This window comes from Pavona decussata, unplaced genomic scaffold (assembly GCF_977016875.1).
Source record: "Pavona decussata unplaced genomic scaffold, jaPavDecu1.1 SCAFFOLD_156, whole genome shotgun sequence".
Taxonomy (NCBI): domain Eukaryota; kingdom Metazoa; phylum Cnidaria; class Anthozoa; order Scleractinia; family Agariciidae; genus Pavona; species Pavona decussata.
The window spans coordinates 4,323,029-4,344,825 of NW_028145568.1; the positions used below are offsets into that span (position 1 = coordinate 4,323,029).

The 21,797-nt window shown below is 38.4% G+C and overlaps 1 protein-coding gene across 1 annotated transcript; it reads left to right on the plus strand.

The window, feature by feature from the left end:
* Positions 1-694: 694 nt before the first annotated feature.
* Positions 695-21,395, plus strand: LOC146465425 (zinc metalloproteinase nas-15-like). Its single transcript, XM_085128473.1, has 10 exons — positions 695-753; positions 4,012-4,102; positions 5,353-5,532; positions 12,716-12,839; positions 14,527-14,618; positions 15,130-15,213; positions 16,563-16,705; positions 17,899-17,968; positions 19,019-19,150; positions 21,292-21,395. The coding sequence occupies exons 2-9, from the start codon at positions 4,036-4,038 to the stop codon at positions 19,123-19,125; spliced, it is 867 nt and encodes a 288-aa protein (XP_084984599.1). The 5' UTR covers positions 695-753; positions 4,012-4,035; the 3' UTR covers positions 19,126-19,150; positions 21,292-21,395.
* Positions 21,396-21,797: the final 402 nt, after the last annotated feature.

Genomic DNA, 21,797 nt, shown 5'->3' on the forward strand with positions numbered 1-21,797 from the left:
GCTGATTAAGAATATTTTGTGTCAAATTTCAATTTCCAATTATAGTGAATAAAAATCAATGTCTTGTTTGCTTTCTTTTGCTTTAATCTCCACGGTATAGCAACAAGAGCCAAAAGTTCTCAAATGTTGCTAAATGCTTTTTATAATACTTCAGACTGAACCTAATAAAGGGGATTTCCTTGACGATAAAAAATTTATTTTCGTCACGCTCAAAGGCACCATTAAAATGTTGCGAAATATTCACGGTTTTCCCACGTCCTGAAGCTGCGCCACAATCCCGACTAATGGTGCTTCTGATCCAAATGTTTTTTTTACTATACTTAAAAGGCACAGGTCTTTATTGAAGAGTTCCTTTGGTTAACAAGGTATTAGGTTTCTAGCGAGAAAACCTTGATATGTTTTATTGTTGAAAAAAGTCAAGTGAAGAATATAATATCGAACAGAGATCCCGGCATATTAAAGCCAGAAATTCGACCAAAAATGTGATCGTGCATCTTTGCCAGTTGGGGTTGTTTATTTAAATATTTTCAATTTCACCTTCTATTTGTGAATGAACCCTGTTAAACGACGCGGTTTGACAATGGTGATCCTCAGCCAAACACATCATTCAATTGGTCTTAGCGTTACTTCTCCCGTTTCAGTATCACTTCCGTGCTCTACTTCCTTGTTAAAAAAGTATAAATCCGGAAAAGAAACTCTATAGGCATGTTCATTGGATGAGATTCATCTCGAACTGCAAGCGACCAACAAACGGTGAGCAATATCTTTACTTTCATTAAGCTGAAATGGACATTTAACGATTTAGTTCTAGATGTTAACTTTGTCCTTTCTTTAATCAAGAGATTGCTAACAACAACTGTTTCCACGTTGAATTTTATTCGTCTATTTTACTATACTTGTCATACTTCACTGGCAGTTACAATTTTCTGGTGTCTTTTCCAGCATCCATCGGTTTTTAAATTTTCCAGTTTTCTAAAGCAATCAGTTTTCTGTTTCAAGCATAAAGAGAAACACTTTTTCAGCTATAAGCATTAGCTTCAAACTCCAGCTTGTCGGTTTTTCGCTTATTTTTGTGAGTAGCGAGTGAATGGAATGGCTCTTGGAGTTTGCCAATTCTTTAGTAATTCAGCCTTAAAGATAGATGTCAAGTTTACACCGTATTGAGCAATTTATTTGCATCCGAATTACGGGTACAATAAATTGAAGTTAAAGACATTATTTACAAATTTCAAGCAAATTCACAAAATACTCAAAAAGGCGGCCTCGCTCTGTTTTTTTACGTGTAGGTAGTTGACCTATGTGATGAACGAAGCTGGCGAGAACTATTTTGACATCCGGTTTTTCCTAGAATTGCTATTTGTGTTAAGAAGAAAAAAAAAAGGTCATGTCCAATGCTGTTGATAATTTGTCATAAAACCTGATAATTTTCGTATAGGAATTTAAATGTTACATCTCATTCCCATTTGTCTTCAACACATAACTTGTACCAAGTTATAATACCTTCAGAAAGGGAGGAAGGCTACAGAAACCGCAGGCTTGCTTTGCAAGCTAATTTCCCTTTGATTTTATTTGATGCTTAACCAAGTCAACATTATTATATAAAACATTAAAAACAAATGACAATGTGAAAAATATATACTAGATAGTTACCCAGTGTCAGTATAACACAATAGGCTGGAAAAGCAGGTAACAACTGAGTATATGACTGATAACCGCAGAATATCACTAAAGTAATAGAGCAATAAAGTTGAATGCTTTAGTTTATTTCCAAGTGCCAATTGCCTTAATTCTTGTGAAGTAAATACAAAAGATTGTCCTATCAAAATATTTGTGTATATGCCTTTGGGTATTTCCAACTGTTCTGAAAACTATTCAACTGAGCTGAACTGTAACACGCATTTAAATTTCCCTGAAATGAAAACTTTGGTTTGTGGTGGCAGATAGTAATCAGCCCAGATTTCACTTGGAGTTGGCAGAAATAAAAAAAAATAGCCAAATAACTAAAAACTGAAAATAAAAGTTTAGGGTAGGTGTCCTTTATTATCATGTGATTGTGATGATACATGTCTTCTTCGCACATAGCTACCAATCTGAGTCAGTCAGTTCATGTTATTACCCATGTTAATCAATAGAAATTTGCACTTAAATATTGACTCGCTGTTTAGTCGAGGACGTTTTCGGTATCAACTTCCTCAGTCTCTTCTTCGCACTGAATTCGAGAAACAGTGGTTTGCATTGTCATTTACTGGTACTTCGAAGAAACCCAAAAACAGAGCCCTCAAAATTACTGATTGGAAGAGGGATTCATTTTCCGGTATTCTTTAGGAGAACTGACTACCCCTTTATATTTTAGTGCAGTAGCAGTTTGAGCCGAGTGTCACCGTTTTCCATGCTTTTGTGTTCGCGATCATAAGCGATGAGGGGTACAAATGATTGTGGTAGGACAAATATACTGCGTGAAAATTTCGACCAAAATCCTCATTTTAAGGCAGTGCAATAAAAAGTGCTTAAAAGCTTAACGAATTCGCTCGGGTTTAGCTCAAAGGTATTTTGACCTTCGTTTCCATTCTTGATCTCGTTTGCCGTTTTTCCTAGAAACCTGTTTGAACTTTCCCAGAAAAATAAACAAACAAATCTTTTAAGCTTGCACTTTAAAAGTGACTTCTTGATAAAATTTTCATATAAACTCGTTCTTTTATTGTGTTTTATGATTAACTTTGAAGGTAGTTAAGCTCGAAAAGCAAATAAAATTGTGTCAGTCACAGGCCCAACTCAGAAATTTGTAGTCAGTTCCAAGAATTCTTTAGCGGAAGTAAAAAACAGAGAGAGTAAATATTGCCATGGCGTAAATGCTTACTGACGAATCTTTCCTTCCCTGTGCTTTCATGTAGAGGTAGTTAACCTTTGGGATACAGATATTGCTTTGTGTTAAAGTTTCCCTGAAAACTTGTGTTGCTATTTCTTTTAAATAAACTGTATCTTCATTGAGTTTCCCGACCAAATAATACATTGCCATGAATACGCTCTTGATTTCCGGAAGTGGCATCGTTATTTCCCGGAATTCTCTAACACAAAGGTCAAACCCGGAAGTTAGGATTGTCCATATTTCGTGGAATTTTGGAAGGGCTCAGTTTCTTGTAGTTTGATGGCAAATGTTTTCTTTCTTTCGAGTATTTTACTCAAACCCACAGAACACTGATAACATCTCCAGAATGCGTGGCAGAAATTCAATAAAATGACGAAAGAAACTGAATTGCATCGTCTAGTATATGGTAAAAAAACGTAGTGGTTCAATGGTTGTAGGAATCGATTTTGGGTATTTTGAATGAACTCGGAGAACTTAAGTCGGTCAATGAAGGATTTTCCCAATCACATTAGAAGAGGAGTGTAGGCTTAGTGCGCGAGGAAATTCAGCTTGGGCTCTCGCCTTTATCTGCAAATATAATGTTTTGAAAAGTCGACCTCTGTCGCACCTACAGGCAATAAAATTATTGGCTAGATACTCATGGTTGGCAGAATTTCGATATCGCACAAATCGGTTTATAAATGCAATAAGGAAATCAGTTGTTGCCGGATCACTCCTGTAAAAATGGCAGATAAATTCGCGTAAGGGGCTTATAATTTTACGCAGCAGTGTACATGCCACAAGGAAAGTTTCACTTCCATACAACTTGATAACATTCTCAAGGCAAAGGCAAAGAGGCCCAACACCGTTTGATCGATTATGCAGGGGAGACGTGCCCGATTCGAGTCAAACTCAAATGTACTTTTCTCAACACCTCCAAGTTTTGAGTGCTATCCTAGTTTTAACTTTTTGTGTTCCTAAAACTGAGACGCCAGTCATTGATCAGTGATCCACCGTGTAGGATTCTATATCAGTGTTGTTCCTGCCACCCGATTCGCAGCGGCTTTACAGCAGAAATTCTTACCTAGATGTTATCTTTGCAAGCATTGCTAAAAGATGCCGCCTACACTGAAAAATATAACGATCAAATGTTTTACTTCCTACAGTAAGAGAAAGTAAAGTTAAGAAGAATGAAGTTGCCATTGTTGTTGATTCTGTTCGTGATTGGTGCCAGTGCCTTAAACAGAAATCCAGATGGTATGTCTAAATATTAAATCTATGAAATAATGTAATTTTGAGCAAACTGCGCTCAGCTAGACACAACCATAGGGACTATGATGTAAAAGATCCGAAGGGCATCGAACCATGTTTGATCGGATGCTTGAATGATTGATTGGCTCAGCAAGGAGACTTGTGGCGAGCTAGCCAACAATCAACTGATTTTTTCATTTTTTTTTTAACCGGATCATTGGATAATGAAAGCACAGAGTTTTGATTGGTTGAAAAGCTGAGGTGTATTTAAGGAGGCAGTGTCACCTATTTTTTTAGTGTAACTTTCAGAATAGCACAAAAACATATTTGTAGTTAAAATAACAGTTCAGTTTTGTTAACAATTTGACATTGATGTTGGAAATTGAAATTCGACGCAAAATATCCTTATTCAGTTTAAGTGATTAGTGCTGTCTCAGTAACATTTCCTTCAGCGATAATCCTAGTACGCAGGTGCAATTTGTATGGCATTAATCCAGTAAGGAACTAGTTTGAATCCATTGCAAGCTGATGCCGGATTTCTTCTTAAGACACGAAGTTGAGAAATCTTCCACTACTGTGGCAAGACAACGGCCTTTGAAAAGACTAAAAATTATCAAAAACTCTATTAAAAAAAGTAAAAATTATGAAAATGCTATTGGTTAAGCAGATCGGATGATCATTATGGAGCTGGTTCACCACATTAAGCAGGAATGCTGAAATGTTTGTGACCAGGATTTACCTAGAAGAGCACCTTTTGCAGTCGCAAAGTCTTCAAAATGCAACGCTAATGTAGTTTATTTATCGATATATTTCGCGATAATACAAACCTATTCTTATGGCCATGGAGTAGTGGTAAATTGAGTGCCGCGTTTAGTCATTTTTGTTGTTCTGTTGTTGTTGTTGTTTTTGTTTGGCTTTTTTGCTTTGGTTTTGCTTTGTTACGCTCCGTGATTGGTTAGTAAAACACGTGTCACTTTCTCAACCAATGAGAAGCCAAACCAATCGTGATTTGCTCAGAACGCGTGACACCATTCACATGCATTTGCTTTGAGTTCCGATTGGTTTGCTGTGTTGTGCTTGCGTCAGTTGCGATTGGTTAGAGGGAGAACATTGGTTTCGGTGTAATGACACTCGATTGAAAACCACTCGAACGTACCGAAGCATTTCAAATTTGCTGAATTGAACTGACCTCTGGTTCATAGGTAAATTTCCATTTCCGTTTAATAATTACTTGCATCTAAAACATTTCCTTTCAGAAAACTTTAATGTTTCGAGACCAGACCTGTTTCAGGGCGATGTAGTTCTCAACGATCGCCAGCGCAAGGCCCTTCAACTTGGACTTGATTTCGATGGCGGAATGATAAGCCGGGGAGCTACTGCATTCAGAAATTTAGTCTGGACTCAAAAGATACCGTACACTATCGAACCTCTCCTAGGTGAGTACAAAAACCTAAACGGGCGTAAAGTACAGTAACATTGACGTCAAAAATACTTAAGCTAGGCATGGTAACTAAAGAAGTCAGAGGCAACAATAAGCTACAATCCTGGCCAAAAATGGTTTAACGATTCCCAAAACTCAACACCAAATTGCCCCCTTCCCCCCCCCCCCCCCCACCTCCCGCCCCTGTGCAATGTTGTCATGTTGATATGTCTATGTACAGTCTGAATTATTTCAGTGCAGTGTTGTCATCATCGCCAGAAATCAAGGACATTTTGCTCCCGCGGCGATGACTTCGGGGAGACATGTTCCCCACAATTTCCACTCTAATTGACGTTTTTTATAATCAGCAAGGATGTCAGACATTTTAAATAAATGTAAAGTTACTTCTAAAATCTCTTGAATATTATTAATTTGCAAAGTTCCACAAGTAGTCAACCATAAATTAAAGCTCCTATCCCAGTTTAATTTTCGCGGGAGAAAATAAATTTAACAAGGCATTGTCTGTAAAACGAGGAGACCTGGGCCTAGTTTATATACCGACAAACATAGTTGGAAAAGAAAAACAAATATGGCGGCTGTTTGAAGATCTAACCTCGAAGAGGTTTTTCTCCTCCTCGTGCGTTCTGCAAAGATGGCCTTGGTTCACAGAATCAACGATGAAAAAATATGTTATCTTCGAGGGCCTTGGGAACTTCCTAAATTACAAGAAATGACTCTTTATATGGAGAATTTTGTACAATTTTGTCGGAGCTAGTTGACCGCTTACAGGGTTTTTCCTCAAATCGACGATCATTTGGTGAGGATTACACCATTTTTGAGGTAAACTATAAGTTATCTATGGCTTCTACTCAAGCTTCGAACGAGCATCGTGTAAAGTAAGTAGACTAATAGCTTTTCATTTTTTTTTATGTTGGTAGTGTAGCTTAATCACTAGTGAACATGTCTCGAGTCAGAGCCAGGGAATATTCCAACTCGTGTTTGTTGCACTTTAGATTTTTGTCGAAATCCCACACATTTCCTTACACGATTTCGCCGCCATTAATGAAGAAATGCGTACGCGCGTCCGCCATTTTGACCACAATTTCGGGCAATGTGTTGATATGTATGTCTAATTGTATATTTGTACAGTCTGAATAGACCTTTTTACCAATACGGCGGCCATTTTGAATAACTTTATTTTGGTGAATATTATGGGGTGCCCAGGGGGCAAAAACAACTGAAGCGAAACAATGCGTTATTTTGGTTTTTGCACAGTGTATCAATCGATTATCAAGCACACTTTTCGCAGCAATTTCTCACAAATTCGCAACAAAAGACATGCAAATGGGGAAAGGAGATCGTTGTGCTGTATTCGGGTGTAATAACAATCGTCGATATCCTGAAAATTATGTGGTGAAAGACCATACGTCGAGTTTCTTGGGAGGAAAACCACAAATACGTTTCTGGTCCTGCAAGGATCCAAAGAAGTTCTGTCAGATTGGACCAGACGACTTAACAGGAAAAACTTTAAGGTGAACAAACACACTAAAGTTTGCTCTAATCATTTTGAACTTGGAAGACCAGTAGACAGTCATCCGAATCCAACACTTTTTTTAAAGGGTTACGATCACAGCGATCAGGTCAAATCCAAGAGAAAAGCTCCTTTGGCAAGGTCACCAGAAGAGCCAAAGGTTAAGAAGAAGAGAAAAACATCTGATGAAAACAACAAAGTGGGAAATGTTAAAACCAATAAATACTTTTTGGACACTGAACAAGAAGTGGAAAATAACATCACTGATCTTTCAGACAATGAAACAATCAACATTGCTGAACAGCAACCACTGAAATATAAAGGGAACGATGAAGAAGATAAAGAAAGAAGATGTTCAAATGAGGTAGAAGGCTCACAGACTAATCAGGAAGCTAAACGAAGCCCTCAGTCTACTAAGAAAGCTTACCCTGCATTTAACATAGATACAATTAAGCATTCAAACAGCCTTATGAAACTCTATTCTGGTTGTCCTAACTATGAGATATTTTCATTTATTTTTAACAACTTAAAAGTAAAACCTAAAGTTGCAAAGCTACAGTTCCACAAAGGAAAGGTTAAAAAAGATGACTTAAAAACAACAAAAAATTACCAGAAAAGCCCCTCCAAACCTGGTAGTAGAGGTAAACCTGGGCCACGTAGTGAACTGGAACCTGAAAATCAGTTGCTAATGACTTTGATGAAGTTGAGATTGGATTTACATATTGAGGATTTAGCTTTTAGGTTTGGTGTTAGTGCAGCATCTGTTTCCCGTACTGTTTCAACCTGGATAGAATTTCTTGGTAGGGAACTTAAACCCCTTATTTACTGGCCTACTGTGGAAGAAACACTTTCTTACTATCTAAAGTGTTTTCTTGGAAATTTGAAAAAAGTTGAAGGTATCATTGACTGCACAGAGCAACATATTGCAAAGCCCTCAAATGCAAAACTACAATATCAGACTTACAGCCAATACAAAAGTACAAATACACTCAAAAAATTGATTGTTTGCACTAAGTCTGGCTCAATAAGTTATATATCAGATGCATATGGAGGGGCAGCTTCAGATTGTTTTATTACAGAAGATTGTGGTGTAGTAAGCAAATTCAACAGGGGAAATTGGTAGCTTTAGTAGACAGGGGCTTTAATGTGCAGGATCTATTTCTCAAGGAACATGTAACAGTGGCTAATTGCCTCCTTTTACAAAAGGCAGAAAACAGTTTACAAAACTGCAAGTCGAAAGGGCAAAAACAATTTCAAGGGCACGCATTCACATTGAGACATTGAGAGGGCCATTGGTCGTGTTAAAGAGTTTCTGTTATTAAAACTTGAGCTTCCGTTGAACATGCTGGACTTAGCTGACAACATCTGGGTGATTGCAGGAGCAATTACTAACCTGCAGCCACCCCTTGTCACTGAATGAGTGGAACAGACCTCGTCTTGTCAACAATGATTTCTCACTGAATGTAAATGTGAGTTAAGAAGAACAAGTGGAAGCATCAACTATGTCCTTAAGAATTGATCTAGCAATTACTTTAGACAATTTCTTCTTTGTGAAAAGCTCGGGACATATGTAGTTATTAAAGAAATGTTCAAATTTTTTCACATTTTTCTTGTAGTTTGGATTAAAGGTAATCTTTTCTGTGAATGCGTCCTTTGTTGTATTCACGTAGATGTACTCTTCTTGTTTTTCACATACAAACATCTGATGTTGTACCTGTGTGAAATATCTATGTTTATTATTGAGTTGGACCCCTGTAAGACTTGTTTCCTGTCCCTTGTCACTGGACATAACTAAGCAGCTCCCTTTTTCCTGGGCATACTCTGACACTGACTTGCCTCTGTGTGTCCAGGGGCATTTGCACTCAAAGAGGGTGTCTGAGCAGCAATCACATTTGCAGTCACCATCAGGACTTGCTGCTATGTGAGGCCCTAGCCCTGACTCTGTGCAACTGAAGTTTTTATGAGTTTTTTTCATTGTTTTGTTAAATGTCTTACGAGCTACAGGTTCTGTTTGTGTGCCCCACTGAACTGATTTGCTCTTCACCTCTGGAAGATAGCCACAGATCTCAGCACAAAGATTTTCTGCAGCAATTTCATTTTTCACTGTCATGTCCAAGTCATACTTCACAAAAATTATTACATCATGTGCTTTTGAGGCTGTAATTCTCCCAACTCTATATTCCTTCCATTTTGAGTCCTTAGATTGCTCTCTTGTTGACTTCAGTTGTTAACAAGAGCTGCCTCTTCTTTCGTTATTTTCATTGCCTCTTTCAGAGCAATACATTTCTCCTGAAGACTGCCAAATGGATTTTTCCTATTTATCTCATCAACCATTTCTGGAATTGTTGGTGGCAAACAGACAGGTCCAGCAGATTTTGCTGCATGCATTTTATGGTCTACATAATCAGTTTTGATGAAGCATAGCAATGCAGATTTACCATCAGAAGCCACAGCTATTTTCTCCCAGTCCTCATTTTCAAAGTTTGAAAACCTGTCAGCAGGTGCTCTTGGGTCAAATGCACTTCTGCCTAGACACTCCTTGTCTTCTGGACTGTGGAGCCCGGATTTGGTCTTCTTAATTTTCATATTTTTGGTCTCATCAGGTTGGTGAATTTTTTTTTGTTTGTTACTTGTCTTTTTCCCCCATTGCTGTGGAATTGAGAAGTACAGGTCTTGTTGTTTCCCACCCGTACTTCATATTCTATATAATGTAATAACGCAGATACATGGTTACAGCTCTCTCCATACCCAGCGAGGCACCCACACTCCCCCGTAAGAATGTCTCCATTGCCGGTACTTAGGCAGACCCACACAGTGTACAGTTCTTCTCCGATTCTCGTTTGCGGGACAACTTGTCCACGTACATAACAAAACTTAACACAGTCTGATATGTTATTGTACTCGACCTCAGTGACATGTCTGCTTTCATATAGATTCCTGTCATTGTTTTTCGACAAGTACGCTTCCATGTCACTCATCATCATGTCAGGAAAATAATAGCTTCCCTTCAGCCAATTGTCCAGTTTCTCCGGGAAAGGAAGCGAAATTCCATCAATAAAGAGCTTTTCCTTTCTTCTTGCTGCAATTTGGACATCGTCTGCTACACAATGGCAAATGTAGCCGAGAAGCATGGTAAACTTTCAATAACAAGACGGGCTTATGAGTATCATTCGCGATAGTAATGCCACGATTTCTCAAATATTTTCGCAGTTTCTCGACTTTCCATACATTTAGCTCTTCCATACTGAACTCTTTTGAGTTTTCATCCGGTTGATCAGCCATGACTAAATGGTGATTAGAAAGTATAAACAGCGCTGTCAAATGGCAACAATAAGCGCGTTCAGTCACGCGAGCATTCTTTGCCCCCTGGGCATCCCATAATATACTGTAAACTTAAGTTATTCAAAATGGCCGCCGTATCAGTTTAAAGGTCCATCGGGCCATTCCATTTATTATTTGCACCCCCCCCCCCTAATGAGGGCTTTTGTGTCTACCCCCATCAGAAATAACTTCTTTTAACCCCTTCAGAAATTAAGATCAAAGTGCCGACACATTGCCCCTCAGGAAAAAAGAGAGAGTTCAAAGATACCGACATAAATGCCCCCTCAGAAATAACTCTTGAAGACCCCCTCCCTCCCCCTCAGATTTCCCAGTACCTCAATAGGGGGGGGGGGGGGGGTGCAGATATTAAATGGAATGGCCCATTATTTCAGTGGCTATCAACATTACCTGTGCAATGTTGTCATGTTGCTATGTCTATGTACAGTCCGAATTATTTCAGAAACTATCAGCATTACTTGGGGAAGAAGGGGGAGGGAGCTTCCAAAAATTCGCAATGACAGCACTATAAAGCCCATGGCAACTTTTTATAGATATCCAAAACACAAATGTCCACTTCAAATGCTATTTTCGTATCTGTCCCAGAAAATTGGCCGGGATTGAAAGTAGTGTTTTGACGGCTCAAGTTCTGTGTGTTAATAGGGGATTCCATTCCTTTTAAATTTAGGGGAAAGTAACAAAGACAAAAACAAGATTTGAAATCATTTTTTAGCTTTAATGTATGTCATACGATCTCGTTGGCTTGTAAGCAAGCAATTAATTTGTCCGTGAATTCAACATGACGATTTCAAGGACTGCACACGATTCACTTTTATTATCAAGATGAAAAACTCATGAGTATTAAAGATCCTACCGTTGATGTCAGCAGGTTTTAAAATTAGCATTTGCAAAGTAAGTCTAACGATATTCAGAGGGAATATCAAATGTCTTCCAGGGTCAGATATTTTTCCGTGATACTGATTGGAAGATCAGTCACAAAAAGCAACGCTTTTTCATTGGATCTGAATTGCTTTTATTTTTCTGTCCGTTTTCAATGCATGTATTTGCTGTAAAGTCCCTTACCATGCCTTTTGCACACAGTATACTTTATTGCAATTTGAAACATGATTGCACAAACTAAGATTTGGAGACAGGAATTTTGGATGAAGTCTTCGAATTGAGAAGCTCAGAAGCAAAGTGGGCCAACAAAATGCAAAAGTTGCGAATTGCCCCAGGTAAACAAACAAACACAAACAAACAAACACGAACTACCTCTTTCAAAACCAGCTAAGGAACATTTAAAGAAATCAGTTTATTTAATGTTGTCTTTTGGGTCACGAACAGTTTCCTGGCAAGCATCACTTCCCACATCAACATTGCATAAGGGGGAGGGGGGAGGGAGAAGTAACTGTCAGTGGTAGAATTACGAAGAGAGAAACAGTAAGTGAGTGGTTTTTTCATCTGTTTTTGGTTGTCATTGCATAAGGGGAGGGGGTGGGAGAGAGAAGTAAAGTTCTGTGGTAGAATTAACAAGAGACAAATAGTAAGCAGGTGGTTTTTGTTCTGTTCGTGTTTGGTTTTCTCAAGGAGTTTTGTCCACGATTGTAAAACCGCGAAATGTTTTCAAAACCAGGGAGAGCAAAAATTCGGACAAATCCGAGTGAAATTGAAAACTGGGCTAAAATTTAACATAAGTCGGTTATGCTCTCAGACCTTCATTTAAGACAAGAACTTAATAACAAGTAGCGAGATTAAAACATGACGTTTTGACATGTCACCGTTATCAAATGTAAATTATTATAAGTTCAGTAACGTTATATAAAGAAAGGAAAGTGTGAAACTAAATTAGAATAAAATGAGATGGAGTAAAACAAAAGAATGTAGTCTCACACTTTCCTTTCTTTATATAGCATTACTGAACTTATAATAATTTACATTTGATAATGGTGACATGTCGTCGCTTTAATTATCATTTTTTAATCTCGCTTCTTTTTATTCTGAAATGTTTTTCCAAATCTTTCGTTATCAGAACTTAAATAAGCCCTTATTTAATAATTATTGTGTTCCCTATATATATGTGTTTCAATAATCAATTGGCGGTAAGAAAATCCCCAACTGAAGCGCCGAGAAGAGTCGCAGAAAACTCCACATTTAACCAGGTCCAGGGTGTCATGTTGACCAACTGAAGCTTCAGAGGTTTTTATCTTGAGTTCTCTGTCTACAGACGCATGTTAATTAATCCCGCAATGGGCCGTTGAGATAACTCTCATTACAAGTTTAACAATTAACTATACTGTCAGTTTCTCAGTATGAGTGCATGTCACCTAATGTTGTTGTTATTTCACTTAAGCTGTTTACAAGTCTGCGACTGTTGCCATCAAAGCAGCCATGAAGGACTTCGAACAAAGAACGTGCATCACTTTTAAGAAAAGAACAACGGAACCAAACTATGTTAATTTCAAGATTGGAATGGGGTAAGTTATAAGCACACAGATGATTTTGGCTTGAAATTTTCAGCTGACAAATTAGTTTAAAGAGATACATAAAACAGCTTCCTGAAGTACTTATCAGCAAATATTGACGCAATTTGGCTCTCGAACTGCATGTATCTATTATTGGTTGACGATAATACGTCCATCTTTAAGGTCAGCACACACGAGGGGACTAGTTGCAGGGACTGGTTTCAGGGACTAGTCCGCTGATGGGACAATCGATGGGACAAGTCGCAGGGACAAGTCCCTTGAAGGGTTTACATGCGGGGACCTGGTACACATCGAAATAACAAAATTTAGGGCACTTTCACTGAAATTCTGGGAGCGTAGAGAGGAAAAAGGAGCGTTCCAAAACAGTGAAACAAATTTACTTAATTAACCCCAAAACATTGAAATACACGTACACATCAATAAAACAACCATTGTTGATCTATAAAATTTATCAGTCATTTACATTTACAGTCATTTTTTTCACCAAGCGTTTGGTACACTACTGACTCAAAACAGAAAACAGAGGTTATTCAAACAAGGCCTTAAATTCAAACAAAACTTACATGTAAATACTAATTCAACCTCACCGTCGCCCGCCATCTTGAAACGAAGTTCTTAAGGGATTTTGGGTCATGAAATACTGATCAGGGATTGTTTTTTTTTTTTTTCATTTGGTCGCAGGGACTTGTCCCACGAACAGTTCACACGCAGGGACCAGCGTAGTTTGAGGGGACAAGTCCCCGGAACTTGTCCCACAAATTCATACCATGTTTGATTTCGTGGGACAAGTTACAGGGACTAAATTTTGGTCCCTGCGATTAGATTTTTCATGAAAATTAATAGTTCACACTAAGGGACTTGGTCCCCGGGACTACTTGCGGGGACTAGTCGCAGGGACTAGTCCCTTCGTGTGTGCCAACCTGTAGACAGCTTCTATAAAACAGTGTGCCTAGTTTATCTTTGTATTAACAATGGGTAAAGCTACAGGTTGAAATAAACAGGCCGAAAACAATTGTTTCCAAATCATCTTGTTTTCTTTCCTTTACAACATTAGGAAAAATCTGGCAATCATATTGCTTAATCTCAGGTGAATTTAATGAAACAAAAATTAATAATAAAGAACAAACACCTTCAGTTAATAACATTTTTAATTAACTGCTTCACAGATTTAAAACTTGCAATTGTATCTCACAAGCGCGACAAGTTATTTACATTCATTGAGTTCTTTTAGAACAATTTAGATCTTATAAGTGTGGAAAGCAATTAAGTCCATTTCCGAGTTGCTGTGAACCTCAGTGCAAATCTTTTCATATGAAAATTAGTTTTGTTTGCATATGAATAAAGCTTTCACTTAGCCTCGCTTTGACAATGAGGTTCAAAACAACTCGAAAATGGCCTATTTCGCATTTCCTTTAGCTTTCCTGTAGTATGCCCTGTGATTGGTTTGCAAACTTTGCGCCACCTTTTCAACCAGTGAGAAGCAAAACCAAAACCAATCGTGATTCGCTTGCACATGTTTTCCGCACTTGTTGCTAGGTACGTGTACCTGCTTGGATTTCTGATTTGCGTTCGTTGCGCCATTTACGTCTGTTGTGATTGGTTGCATTATTTGCTTTGGTTTTGGTTATACGACACTCAATTCATATAGCTCATTTTATTTTAATCATTACTTGTCAAGGTGCACGTCCTTCATCGGGTGTCAAGGTGGGAAACAGGATATAACCTTGGGCATCGGTTGTTGGGATGCAGGCACTGTGGCTCACGAGATTGGTACGTATAGCATGTCATCTGTTCCAACTCAGACTACACTATGCACTCTTTTGTCTATGGCAACTTGACTTCTTATTTAGAGAGGGGTTTTCAATTGACTATCTAAAATTACTTGGTAATTAAATTTAGCAGAAAAACTGATAATAATGACAGGATGTCATCGAAACGTTGAAATCTCTCCGCGTTAGTTTTTCTGCTAAATTTAATAACAAAAGTCAATCTTATACGTACTTGGTAATTGCTTTGGTATTGCTTTACTTTCCCTCTGTGATTGGTTAGCAAAACTCGCGAACTTTCTGACAACCAATGAGAAACAAAACTAAATCCAGTCGCGATTTGCTCGCACTTCTTTTCCCAGTTGTATTCATTTGCTTCGAGTTCTGATTGGTTCATTTCGCTGTTGAAATTGATTAATTGTTAGGAAGTAAAGTTTGTTGGCATTTCTTTCAGTGTAACTGCATTTTAGGATTCAAACAGTTATAACATTATAATTTTCTCTTTTTAATGCCAGCTCACACTCTTGGATTTCACCACGAACACTCCCGACCTGATAGAGATCAGTTCATCACGGTAAACACAAACAACATCATACCTGGTAAGGTTTACATACTTCACTTATTTGCAGCATAGGTTGAAAGGAACTTGAAACAGCCAATGCCTGATCTCATTTTTAATGTAATGTAAGATAGACTCTTATAGTAGGTTATTACTAATCACTCACATTGCAACCCAAAAAGGCTCAAGTATACGTGCGTGAGTGCATCTAAGTCTGTTGTTATGTCATCATCCAGATAAACAAACCGTTCACGTATCCTCGGACACACAAGCAACATTTCACATGCTAGCTACGCAGAAAATGATCTCACTTCAATCAGTTGTTGATATTTACTGAAAAAATGGTCCAGTTATCCAAAGTTCTGGACGAGCTATCTCCATAAATAAAGTATCCCGGGTAGGGTAGGGTGGGGTGGGGCGGGGGGGTAAAAAAAATAACACGTATTTTTAGTAGGTCAATGACCTCATGCTACTTATTACATCAGGTTTTGTTTCGAGGGAAGTAGGGAAGGCTGTTGCTGATATTACTTTATTAAGGCTGAATCACCTGTCAGTGAGCGCAAGCACAAGGCGACATTCGCACACTAAGTGCTAGTGAGTTCTTCGTTGCATGTCCTTATGCTTATGCATGTGCCTATCTCATGATGGTACAGACACCCGTACTCCTAATATAAGCAAGAGCACTGCATAACCAAATGGAAAGTTTATTTTTCTTGTGTTCCTGCTTGCACTTAATTATCTTACGCTGTATCACGTACAATTTTTCAGAAGCTTTTGCTTATGCTAATGCTTGATACTTGTGCCCATCTCAAAAGTGTGAAAGGTGGTTTAAGGGGAAGTGCCAATGGGTTTTGCTGTCACTTCAAAAATCCGCAAACGTTTTTGTATTAATTAACACTGAAACCTAAAGATATAATATCAATGGTTCAATGTTCTAAATTACCACTCCAGTGTAATAAAACTCTCACGAGTATCTCTGGCCATAAAAGGACTGGTTCTTAGAGTAAGGCTAACTTTTTTTTACACTCTTGCATTTTCGTCTCAAAATGCGCGAGAAAAGATCGTAAATTGTTCCTTTCAAGAATTCAGTTGATTCGTCTCTCTAGGTGTTTAGAATTGTTTTGCAACTAAGTCAATTAAGGTGCTCTTTCCCTTAAATTTACGGTAATAAAAGTAAATGTTTACCATGAAAATGGAGGAGTGACATTCCAGGAATTTCTCTTGGTATAACCCAGTGATAACCTACAAGGAGAGGTAAATTCTGCGTGTCAAATCCCCCCTCCCCCCCACGCCCCGAAAATTTAATTAAATAAAACCCTAAGATAAGCCTTTACATGCTTTCAATAAAAAACGATCAGACAATCTGATTTGTTTTGTTTTCATATGCAGCCTTTTTGAATGAATTTACACAATACCAAGCCTCAACCATCAACTCCCTTGGGGCTCCCTATGACTACGACAGTTTGATGCATTTTGGGAGCCACTATTTCAGCATGAATGGCCAACCAACTATTGTACCAAAAACGTCTGGGGTAGGTACTGCTAATTCAGTAACAAACAGGCAAGGTAGTGCTCAAGCATATAAAGCTCAATCGATTTTGTTTTAAAACACAAACGAACAGCTTAAAAGGCAAACATTTTCTGTAAGGTTAACAAGTTATCGATTCGATCGGCCCTATTAGTAGGTTCAGTCACATGTGCTACTTAGCTTACACGTTGCCAATTTGTAAAAATCGGCGTTATTCAAAACATCTTGATAGTTTATACTGGAATAGGGCTGACAACTGTGTATTTTAGCTAATGGGGGGGGGGGGGGGGGGGTGAGGTTAGGGCCATCTTTGTCCAGAGACCAGAGAATTCAGCTTTTATTCGGGCCGAACTAAACGAAGTTAATTAATGGTTATCATAAATGAATGTGGATATATGAAACATACATTTTGAACTGCCTTTGAAAGTTGAAAATAGAAGAAAGATCCTCGCGGTTAGTACGCAGCAAAAGAAAACCCGAAAGGCTTAATTCTTTTCGCAACTGCTTAAGTAGCATACTAACTGCGAGGATATTTCTTCCATTTTTGGTCTTATCATAAGAGACGCGGGATCGAAAGGCGGGTTCCCACATTCCATGTCTTGAGACACTAAAGGAACATTACATTTTTTAATCCCACAGTTCAACATTTTGTAGGGGGAATATGGCACTAAGAGAGCCGTCTGACTTTTAAGCTAACAGTAGTCTCCTACATTGATGCTTGTTGGGCTCATGTGCTTTATGTGGGGATTCCTGAGGAGTCCAAAAAGCGTCTGCGTAGGGGAGCTAAGCCAGCACCTCTCTTTCATAAAATCCCGGATCTGCCCCTAAAACATATTGACGCCACAAATGTTTAAGAGACTACCTGTTTGTCCGAGCCTGCCAGTATTGCTGACTGAAAAAAAATTCATCTATCAACTCAATATGAGTTGTTTTTCCCAAATTGAAGCTTATTATAATTATCTCTGAAAAATGCTTGACAACCCCCACTTTTTCGATAGCCCTTGCTAAGTTCTTCTTTTCCCACCTAAGCTAAAACCGCGCAAAATATCTTTGTAGTAGTAGTAGGCAGCGTGCTTAGGAAATTAGAGTTTCTGAGACAAACCCCGAGATGAGCAAAAGGTATGCGCAGTGGAAAAAAGGAAACGCCGTCTTTGAAGAGGATGATGTTTAACTTACACTGTACCTTTGTTTTCACAGGTGGTGATTGGTCAGAGGATTCGTCTCAGCTACCTTGATACCTTTCAGTTGAATAAACTGTACAACTGCGGTGAGATTGCCACAATGTATTTAATTAAACATGATATTGCAAGAGGTTCGTGCAGCCCTTGCGAAAGGTTTTTTTTCAAAAACGCAATCAATTGATTCCCACTCTTGACCAATGCAACAGATGCAGATACACTTACATAAGAATGTAATGCCAGTATAATTGTCTCCCTCACTCATTCACTCACTTACCAATATTAATTTCTTCCAATTATTTTGCTACAGAGTTTAGTACAGTTTTAATGTAATATATTTTAATACACCTTTCTTTTGCTTTTGTGTAGTATTCTAGGCGAATTTAACAAAGGCTCACTGGTTCTTCAGTGTATGCTGTCATTTGTGTTTATGCAGCCATCTTAACCTTAAGTTGCCACTCACTCACTCACTCACTCACTCACTCACTCACTCACTCACTCACTCACTCACTCACTCACTCACTCACTCACTCACTCACTCACTCACTCACTCACTCACTCACTCACTCACTCACTCACTCATTCACTCACTCACTCACTAAGCTAGCCTAAAAAATATTTTTCAGTGCAGTCTTGAAATAAGCATTGGTGTCTTTTTTGCGAACATCAATTCAGGAATGGTATTTCAGAAAGCTTTTTCGCGCTAACTTGGAAAGTTCTGTTCCCTTCCGATTCCCTCTTGTCGTATTAAAACGGTACAAACCAAGTTATAATTTCCATGGGGGCTACTCCCTTAGTACAGGTCAGCGTTTCTAGCTTACAACTGAACACTAATGCGCTGATATATTAAACTACATTTCCAAATGTCTATTTCATCCTTAAGTAGAAGCAATTTGAGCCGTGTGAAAGGATTCGCACTGCTTCCTCCAATGTGCGCATCCAAACTTACACGACCTACCCGCTTTTGTAATTTCAAAACACATTCGCTGCTCTCACTCGACGCCAACCTCACACACGATACAACCCATATAACATTTGGGCTTCCCTAATTTCCTCCCATTAGCCACTCGCTTATGTCCAGCTATTTGCACAATTCAAATTATGGAACGATTAATTTTCAATTTTTTTTTTTTTGGTAGCATGCAGAGACGAGCTCCACACTTGTCCAGATTACGCGCGCAAATGCTATGATTTTAATTATAGCTGGATGCCTCCGTACTGCAAGAGGACTTGCTCGCTGTGCTAAACAACTGAGAAGAGGAAACAAACAGGTAATTTACTTAAATTCTGGTCATAGCTAGCCTGTGTCCAAGGAGGGTGAAGTATTCGAGTCCCTCTACTTTAGGATCTTGCAGTATTGTTTCCTAACTATGGGGTTATGTTACGTTACGTTACGTTACGTTATGTTATGTTATGTTATGTTATGTTATGTTATGTTATGTTATGTTATGTCATTTTGTAATGCTGTCGCTTTTGCTTTCTTGAAGTGTCTTCACTGTACTCAGCCCCAAAATGCCAATTTAGCCCTGGTTTTAGCTTTTAGGTACATTTCAGACCTAAACTGATTAGAGCTATTTTGGCTATTATCTAAAGGAGTCAAATTTGCGCTCAAAAACCATTTTAGCCTCCTCTAGGGTGCTCTAGGAGGCATTGTTGGTTTAGATGCATTTTAACCTCCCCCCTCCCCCTCACTCCCCTCCTCCTGAACGACTTAATGTTAGCATTTAGGTGCATTTCAGTCATTGCAATTAAAGAGTTCCCCAATAGGTTTTCCGGGATCCGGGATTTCGCTTTTTAAATGAGGTCGGGATTCGGGATTTTAACGCAAAAAAGCGACGATATTCGGGATTAGAATTAGGTACGAGACGCAGAATTTGACGATTTTACGAAACGGGATGTGAGAAATGCTACTCTAAAGAAACGAGATTCGGGAAGTCGGTGTCGAAAATGTACAATGAAAATCTAGTTGCCACCATCCTGAACGAGAAAATAAAATTTTTTTTTGCTCCATGAGACCTTGCAGTTAACTCGAGCAGATAAGCTTAAACAAATGCCACAGAGCTAGCGTACACAACGGCATAAAGGAACTAATTCAAACGGCTCCGAATGATAAGAAAATATCCATTCGGTAAATTTAAGTAGCTTCCTTCATGATCAAAATCAGAGGGTCAACAGAGAGGTCTCACCACATTTTGATCGAAAAGGAAAATCTGTCAGAAACGTATTTAGGAAAGCACTTAATCCAGAAGTCCAAGATACATTTAGCAAGCAGCGGGAGTCGTGTTTGGTCTGTCACTTTTTCAAATATCTGTTGCAGTCCCACGTTGTAGTACATGAGTAGCAAGGCTCTTCAGACTTTGATGACTTGTTTTCCAATGTGATAAGAAAGGTAGCCCTCGCCATTCAATTGAGAGAAAAAAGAAAAAAAAAAGGGAAAAAGAGCAAGCTCTAAAAAAATTGCTAACGACTTATTGACTGACGTGATTCGCGGGAAACTTTGAAAACGTCTTAAAATGAAAGATGTCAACGTTATGGTGGAAAAAACTATAGAAGAAATAATCTTACAGCTAATTTCTCGCGTGATCAAAGACCAGTACAAAGATCAGTGCTCGGATTTGCAGTGGAAATTTACATCCAACTGAAAATGCCTTTCTTCGTCGAGATAAGGGACTTGAAAAAATTATGAGCTGACTAAAACAGCGGTCGGGATTACGGGATTGAGGGAGAATTTTGTCCGGATGGCGGGATTGAAGAACCATGCATATAGCCCTACATAAACTGGAAACGAAAACTCTCTGAAACAGGCCCAAGTTTTGGACTTAAACAGATATATTTGAATCCTACGGTGTGGTTTTTAAAAACTCCAACAGCATTCATTTTGAGACCAAAAAGATGTACAATTCTCGCCAATAAACTCAGTGGTAAATGATATTGAAAACTGTCGTTGGCACTAAAACTATCAATATTTGCTTAAACATTTTTGCGTCCAAAAACTATCTTCTTTGGCAAGAACTTGTTAGTTCTTATGTTAGAAAATCTTGTTAAATAACCATACAGTTCGCTTTTTGATTATCAATTCTTGCCTTACTCTCCTGGAATATTCAAATATACATTCTTTTAGAAGTAGACTTAAACTAAGGCCATTAAACTAGGTTCATAGGACAAACATCGTGCATACTGTTAGTATTTGAATGTCAATGTGTGGCATATGCACATTGGAATAAATGTGGTATATTTTAAGCCTGGTGAATGAATGAGAATGATATATATTCAGTGAGTGACACAGGCATACTCGGAAAAAGGAAATCCGAGTGCTCTTACCATAATCGAACCCAAGACCTTCTGATTATTAGTTCGGATGCTCTACCACTGAGTTACACTAACAGTTATGTTTCTTTCTTCTTTGTTTTAGTCATGTGCAGCTTTAAGAAGGATCCGTAGCAAGATGTAGTTAGAATATTTTTGTAGTCTTAAACTGATAAATGAATGAATAAACGTGCTGCATTCAATCCTCCATATTATAACGGCTTTTCATTCCTGTTCTCCTTGGATTCTTTGGCGGGGTGTTTCGACCGATTCTTAATACCCTGACCCCCCCCCCCCCCCCTTAAAAAAGCAAAAAATAAATAACTTGTGTAATTTTCCAATACTCTTTTTCATATCTTAGCTCTAGATCGACACCCCTTTCAATTTTGTACTTCAGACACAAGTAGTTAAAATCCTGACGCATCTTTACATCCAAACTCAGGCTCCCTTTTCAACGGCATACAACTATATAAGAGAGCTCTTGAGTAACATAAATATCACTTGGACAAACGGCAGCAAAGTGAAGCCGGATCTTTGTGTAGAACAGGATAACCAGTATTGAACAAACCGCAAAACCAAATGCAAGGCTGATTGGGCAGCTATAAAGGTTTA